Source organism: Rhizophagus irregularis, chromosome 6 (assembly GCF_026210795.1).
Source record: "Rhizophagus irregularis chromosome 6, complete sequence".
Classification (NCBI taxonomy): domain Eukaryota; kingdom Fungi; phylum Glomeromycota; class Glomeromycetes; order Glomerales; family Glomeraceae; genus Rhizophagus; species Rhizophagus irregularis.
Window position 1 is genome coordinate 918,713 of NC_089434.1, and position 8,507 is coordinate 927,219.

General features: G+C 26.3%; 1 protein-coding gene across 1 annotated transcript; it reads left to right on the forward strand.

Annotated features, from left to right (window-relative positions):
• Window positions 1-2,006: 2,006 nt before the first annotated feature.
• OCT59_025969 (uncharacterized protein) lies at window positions 2,007-4,191 on the forward strand (the record flags this gene model as incomplete). Its single annotated transcript, XM_025316738.2, has 13 exons — window positions 2,007-2,114; window positions 2,235-2,252; window positions 2,325-2,397; window positions 2,492-2,520; window positions 2,613-2,682; window positions 2,772-2,819; window positions 2,912-3,069; window positions 3,141-3,220; window positions 3,300-3,384; window positions 3,476-3,510; window positions 3,595-3,748; window positions 3,827-3,930; window positions 4,020-4,191. 13 exons carry the CDS (start codon window positions 2,007-2,009, stop codon window positions 4,189-4,191), a joined length of 1,134 nt encoding a protein of 377 aa, XP_025179793.1.
• Between the last annotated feature and the right edge of the window lie 4,316 nt (window positions 4,192-8,507).

The following is an 8,507-nucleotide window of genomic DNA, read 5'->3' on the forward strand; positions in this document are numbered from 1 at the left end:
GAATTTAATGAATTAAATTCTGAATTAATAGAGAGTATAGCAAATATTCAAGACATGTTAAATAATCGAACAGAACGGCTAGTATTAAAAGATAAGAAATTCAAATGTCATGGATCAGCAAGTGAAGAAACAATTACTAAATTATTTGAGGTAATAATCAATTTCGTATGATAATAAATATTATTATTGAATTAAACTTTTATAACCACAAAATTTAATACTATATACACCATGAAATTCTATCTGTTGAAATGCAAATTGATATTAATATTATTTATTATTTTGAGAAGTCAATTTTTGTTATAGACCCCACTTTGAAAATTGACGAAACCACACAATCGCAAATACGTCGTCATTCTGCATTGATTGAATTTATGGATACTCATTGCCATGCGCGCGCCTATAGTTTTCAGGTTTTGTGATGACTATAGTAAAATTCATTTAAAATATTTTAAGCAGAATTGCCAAAGATATTATTATCCCCCCTAATATACTCCATTGACATTAAGATAAAAAAGTGCAATAATCCTACTTGTCCATATTGTAAACCAATTCGTCTTCCTTCACAAGAATTTCATGATTTGAGTTTTCTTCCAGATCCGATCCCTTCGCAAGGTATCTATTAATTATTATTTTGTATGTTTAATATCAATTGTTATTTCATAAGTTTAATGTAATTCAACATATAAACTCCCTTTTAAAAAATAGAGAATACTGACCATTACGCGGCTTTTCAAAGTGTCTATGGAACTGAAACTACCGAAGAATATAGACCAACATATATGCAATCACAGGCGAACGCAGAACCTATTCCAAAATCTATTCTAGTTGTAGGGAAAATCCGTGGTTATATTGATTGTGAAGATTGTAAAAAGCGTCGCTGTGTGTATAGTGACAAATTCTTGAATAGTGACGAACAACAAGATTTTCAACAAGTACTAGAGTCATATTCATACTCCTGCGGTGCACCAATTTTTCCTGATGATCACTACTTGAAAGAAGTAGTGTTTGTACGAACACGTATCAATTGTGACTCACCAATTGAAGTATTGTATTATTCAAGCCGTAAATCAGGAAATTATCCAATTTGTTACTATTGTGGAGAAAGTGAAGGTTTGGTGGCACCTCCGGAATCTTTGAAACAGCGTTTCAAACAAATTTATCCACTATGTGAGATGTGTATAGAGAATAGAAAAGGTTTTCATACTAAAGGAGAGATTAAGACTAACGGACGTGCCTCAAAGCGCCGTAAAACATAGATTATATTGACAAATAGTGTAATTAGTTTTAACATACAATTATACAAATAAATAATTTTAAAATACTTTAATTATTTTTATTTATTTTTCGTTTAATACATTTTTAAATTACATCATACATCTAATAAAATTGCAGTATAATTATCACGTGAAATTATTATAGTTGTATTATTTTTAGTATCCCCCCCCTCTCACCGTTCTACTTATGTTATGTTAAACGAAGAATCAGCTTGGAACGGCCTTACGTAATAAAGAACATTTATTTTTGAATTAATATCATTTAATTAAAATTATGTCATACGGGGATACGGGGTTGGGAATTGTTTTTTAAAGTGCGTATTTAAAGTTTCACTAAACTATATTAAGGTTGTTTTCATAATATTTATGGATCGAAATTTAACCAGGACCGATAAGTCAAGACGTCTATGAGCATTGAGGGCCGGAATTACATAATGCCAGCTGGAATTAACCGAAAAGGAAATATCGGCATTATTTCATAAAATTCCGAGTCCTTTCCTTTTATGTATATTTTGGGTCTTCATTATCCCGGATTTTAATAATTAAATCATGCAACAAAAAAACATTATACAACATCACATTCTTTGTGAACCCTGGCTAAGGTGAATTCATTTTAATAATGACAAATTTAAAATTTTATAGCAAAGCAGCAAAGGGTAGACACATATAAATAAGCACCAAGTGTCAAAGTAAAATGAAATTCATCAAAATATTCGTTTGTTTGATAAAATGTCTAAAGACGCTTCATCTCCCACCAAACCCATCAGTGCTCTTGATGATTATGTTTTATTGGGCCCTAGTGGATTAAGAGTTTCTCCATTATGTCTTGGCGCTTTGGTAATATAAATATTATAAATTTGGCCAAAATTATGACGTTAATTATAGGAAATTCCTTAATTTTTAATTTAATTTCTTATATTTCTTATGATGATCTGTTTTGATTTAATATATGAAAAGACTTTCGGAGAAACATGGGTAAGTTCATTTGTTAGAAAAAAAAACCGGTTTCGATTAACAAAATAATATATAACATAAAAATATAAATAGGGATTAGGTTCTAACTATGAAGAATCGAAAAAAGTTTTTGACCTTTATTATGAAAAAGGTGGAAACTTCTTTGGTAAGTAATTTATTTATGTTCGCACGGTCACGATACGTTACAGTTATTCTACGTTTAGAAGATACTTTAATATCATAATGTATATTACTTTTAGACACCGCTTGCAATTATAACATGGGTGAAGTAAGTATGATCATCTGCGCAATATTAATTTTGAAATTTTTTTTTTTTTTTAGCTGATAAATATTTAAATAATAATTAAAAAATCAATTTAGAGTGAACGTTTCCTTGGGGATTATGTTTCCGATAAACGATCCGATGTCGTAATTGCAACAAAATTTTCAGGTGTTGAACTTTTTCTATTATGTAACATCGTTTAAATTTTTGATTTTAAATAATTTTCTAATTTTTTTTTATTTTATTTTATTTTATAGCTAATGTAACTAATATGCAAAAGGATAAGAGGTACAATCCGAATTCTGGTAAGTTGGTACTAAACTAATCATTGTTATATTAGTTGATGATCACGATCGAAAATACTTATAAATATATATATTAATATCAATATATTTAGGAGGAAATCATCGAAAAAGTCTTGTGGAAAATTTGGATGCAAGTTTAAAAAGATTGAATATGAGTTATGTTGATATCTTATACGTTCATTTCTATGAATATCGAACTCCAATTGAAGAATTTATGAGATCATTAGATGATGTCATTCGAAGTGGAAAAGTAAGTCTAATTAAAATTTACTCAAATTTGATATATATATTTCTAAAATATTATTAAAATAAAACAAATAGGTTTTGTATGCCGCTGTAAGCGATATGCCGGCTTGGGCACTCTCTCGTTCTAACACTATTGCTGAATTACGTGGATGGAGGTACAAGATTATGCGTGATAATAATAATTTATAAATAAATAAGCTTTTAGGTTAACAAATATCTATTAACTGTATTTAGCCCTTTCATTGGACTTCAAACGCGTTATAATTTGTTGGAGCGAACGATGGAAACCGACCTACAACTTGCCTGTGCTGAACATGGTGTATGTATTATAAGCGTTTGCCTATACTGATAAAAAGAAACAAATTAAATATTTTTTTTCAAAAAAAAAATAAAATAAAATAACATTTTAGGTTGGAATCATTCCATGGGGTGTTGTCGCAGAAGGGTAATTAACCATTGATACTCTTTTTTTTCATTTTTTCTTATACATTAAAATATATATTTACAACTTTTTTTTGTTTGTAACCAGGTTTCTTACCGGAAAATATTCAAAAGAAAATTCAGAAGCAACATCGGAATTTCGTAATAGATTTATCGCAGAACATTCGAAATCTGAAAAAAATTGGAAAATCTTGGATGAAGTTAAAGCTATTTCAGAAGAGATCGGAAGAACACCAGTTCAAGTAATAAATTATATATAATATTACAAAATTTACTTTCTTTATAAACTGATAATGTTATATATATATTATAATACGTAGGTTACTTTGAATTGGACCATGCAAAAACCTGGTATTACTTCTCCTTTAATTGGTGCTAAAACAGTTAATCAGCTCGAAGAAAATCTTAAAGCACTTGAATTTAAGTAAGTGCATACTATTTAAATAAAAAAGAATTTTTTTTTTTGTTTCTTAAAAAAAATTAATTTATTAAAAATAAATATTTTTTTTTTAGATTGACACCTGAACAAATGAAAAGACTTGATGATGTTTCTGAAGTTGAACATCCATTTCCTTATAAATTAATTGATTTAATGGATTTAAATCTTGGAAAGAACATTAATATACCAACTAGATTTGAACCTTTTGCGGCTAAATTTGATTACGGAACTCGGCGTAATTTATAATTTTTATTAACAAAAAGATATTTAAAGCTTTAAGGATAATAGTAATAAATTATAGTTAATTTAGTTTAATTATTGTATTGTGATCTCTAATGCATAGTTATTTATAATAAAATGCATGAATAAAGTTGGTAAAAGGCCAATAAGAATTTATTAGGATTATTATTGTATATTATTTTGTTTGTTAACATGACGAAAAACCTGTGAAAAGTGAAATGTTGCCTAACTTTATTTGATATTTGATATATGATCGTACTAACCAATGAACTCGGTTAAAAAATTAGTATACGTAATAAAAATTCATTTTATTAAATGTCCATTGCCAAATATAGCCTTTTTAAAGTAAAGATAATACTTTTTTGGTAAGAATATTCATTGTCATTCTTTTTTTAAAAAAAAATCTTAGCCATTTAAGAAAAACTAAATTAATTGATATCACTTGTCAAATTATTATACGTTAATAATATTGTTTGTATATTTTTAATTAAATAAATAATTTGAATACAAAAATATATATAAATTTTTTAAATAATACTTTAAAATCTTTTGATGAAATATGTTTAAAAAAACTATACAATATGTAATAGTTATTTCACGGGGAGTCATGAAAATTATGATATTTATGCGACACGTGAAATAACTCTTTTATCTCATGGAGACTAACGTCCAGTGATGGGAAAAAGTGGGGAAGGTATAAATAAACTATAAAAACACGTGAGCATGAAAATATAATCAGAAAACTTACAGGCATGAATATTTACGTCATGAAAAAATTTATAATTTATGTAAATTTTCTATCATTAAAATTCATTTTCATAGTATTTATAAATTGTAAAATCATTTTATAGATATCAACGAAAAAAATTGTTTTGGGCTATTTTTTTTCTCAATAAATTATATATTCATATAAAAATTAAAAATATTATTAAAAAAAAAAATTTAACGAACAATTAAAGTTTTTAGACTTTTATACTGACAGATTAAATCAGATTAAATAAAATTTGATCCAATTTGTATAAAAAACCAAACCCAACAATAATTTATATAATAAAAATCATTTCTATATTTTAGCTGACATTATATCAAATTCCGATCACGTTTTTCCTGATTTCCTAATTAGATCTGACCTACGAATCAGAAAATTCTTCTTTTTAAAAAATTAGCGTTAATGGCAATAACATAATAAATTTTATATGATACTTTTTTTAAATGATAATTTTTTTTAAAAATAATGGATTTATTTATTTACAGATTCACACGTGACTTCGGATAATGTTACATTCATTGTGTACATCAATCATTCAATAATGCTTTCCAAAGATGAAACTTTGTATTGAACTTTCATCTTTTCTTAGAAAAAAGATCGTCAAAATTGAAGTGGCTTATCACAATTACAATCTATCTCAGAGGGTGATGGATATTACTTTTATACTACAGGTTTATCCATTAATTTCAGTTGGAGAATTCTCAAATCGCAAAATTAGCAATCCACTAATAACTTAATATTCAGTTGTTGAGCATGAAAAATGTTTATGTTATTGAAAGACAGTTAATTATAATTTTATATATAATGAGAGTTTTGTGTATAATTCTGATTGTATTTTAATCTTTATTGATTTCTAATTGCATTTAAGGCCAAAGGGCTGTTAAAACTTAGTAGAATCATTTAATAAAATCTAAAAACCATTTATGGTTAAAAAATGTTTGCTCAGAATTTCAAATCACTGATTATATGGCATTAGAAAATAGAAGAATGATGGCAAAAACATGACAAGATTTAATAATAATATAATGTATTGGGAATGATAATTAAACTTTATAATTGGAAAAAAAAAAAAATTTTGAATTTTATTGTAATCACCATTTTTTCCGGGAGACGCTAAATTGCAACAGTATCACCACAAAAAAATTCCATCCACACGTGATTTTGTGGCGTCTGAATTTTAATTGGCGCAATGTTATTTCACACGTTTATCTTAGGAAAAAAATCAAAAAAATCAAAAAAAAGTAAACTGATATTACTGATATTTTCCCTTTAACATGCTAATCATTTTATTACTTTTACAATAAATACACTTGCCCTATAAGAAATATGTATACGGAAAGGATACGTTTTGTATACATTTTATGTACGTTTCTATAGATTCCGTATACAAATTCCGTATATTTAATAAGCAATTCATTTTTGAACATTTTTTAAAAAAACTAATGTATACGGAAAAAATTAATCATGCGGAATGTATACGGAATTTTTAAACTTAATATTTTTAGAAAATTTTACAAAAATCCCGTATCATTACACGAGATCACGTGATTGTTTATTGATTTGTTATGATACGTTTTTTGTTTTTTTATATAAACCCTTACTTTGATGAGTTAGATCTTCCGATCTTCCTTTCTGTCTTTCCTTTCCTTTCTCTTATCTCTTGTCTTATTTTTGTTATTTTTTCTAAAATTTTCTTCTTTCTTTATCATCCCCCTTTTAAAAAAAAAATTTTTTTTCGTACCTCACTTTAAAAAAGTTTTTTTTTCGTCACTCTCCCTTAAAAAAAAAATTTTTGATTTTATTCTTTTATTCCCACTCTTCTTTTTTTAAAAAAAATTTTCTTATTTCTATTTCTATTTCCTCTTTATAAAAAATTTTTTATTATTCTAACTTTGACGTCCTCCCTTTAAAAAAAAATTTTTTTTAACTTTCCTAACTTCGTTACCCCTCTTTTTAAAAAAATATTTTTTTGATTTATTCTTTATTCCCTTTTCTTTTTTTATTTATATTTATCCCTTTTTTTATTTCATAGGCCAGCAGATTTTTTTTTGTGAGAAGATTCAGTTTTCTTTCTTCTTTTTTGTAGATCAGTTTGGGAGTCTTTTCCTTTTTGTAGGATGGTTCAGGATTTTTTCTTTTTTTAGGTCAGTTCAAATTTTCTTTTTTTTTTTTGTAAGTTGGGTTCAGATTCTTTTCTTTTATAGGTTATTACAGTTTTGTTGCTTCGGAGTCTTCTTTTTTTATAGGTCAGTTTTGGATTTATTTTGTTGTTTTGGTTTCTTTTCATCAGACACTTCATAATTCTTTTCTTTTATGTAGGTCAGACATTCTGGAGTTCTCTTTCTTTTTTTGTAGGAATGCTAACCTTTGGTGACTTGGATGATTGCAGATACTATATGAGGGGGGGGTTTTGTTTCCAATTTAGTTAGACGTTCTTATTGTTTCTTTTTTTTTTTTTTGTTTTTTTAGGTTATTTGATTCCAAATGAACCTGAACTTATAGATAATTTTGGTTGCAATAGGTGGTTTTAATAGGGAGGGAATTTTCATAATATATTTGTATTTTGTTTATTTTTTATTTTTTATTTAATTTAATAAAGTAAAATTAGATTTATGAAAATACAATTATAGTAAACTGTAATACAAATAGTAAATTCAGTGACCAAATCGTATAAATTTCGTGATAAAAACAGTGATCAAATCATGTAAATTCCATATGAATCCCGTGCAAATTCCATATCCAAACCATATTTTTAGTGATACGGAATTGTGCATTTTTCCGTATCCTATTATGATACGTTATTTCTAAGGAAAAAAATCGTATGAAAACTTTATAAAAAACGTATCCAATTTTTTTATAGGGTTGAAATAACCCTTTTCACTTTATTAAATTTAATTTTAATAAATAAATAAATATTATTGATATTTAGAGTTAAGTACACTATTGTAAAAAATGCTAATTACTCCATAAAAATTTAATAAAAATTTATATCTAAGTAATCCCACACCTGCTAACAACTTTACTTAATCTCCAATGGCTTGTTTTATTTAACAAAAGTACCAAAATTACGCTGTAAAGTGAAAAAATCAACCGCACACGGTACAGTAATTTCCATACAAAATATTCATACTATTGCAAATATTCAAGATATTTTGATAAAAATCAATATTTGGGTGGTTCCATACCTGCTAAACAACTTTGTCTAAGCTACCTAAACCCATTACATTTAGCTAAAGTCCTTACATTACACTACAAAAATAAAAAAAAACAAATGCAACTCAATTTCTTTTTAAAAACGGCAATATTTTCACGAAAATAATGTACATACTTGTTAAATAACTTTCTTCAATGCTCAAACCTTGTTTCATTTAGCTAAAATATTCAAATTAATATTACAAAATCTATAAAAAAGCGCGTTTGTTGTAAATAAAAAATTAACTATAGCTTTATAACAATACTCTACACTCAAGCTTTTTCTAAATACTTAATTTATTTTATTGTTTAAAGGATTTTTAAAAAATGTTTTAACGTGAAAAAAAGTGGAGAGAAAAAA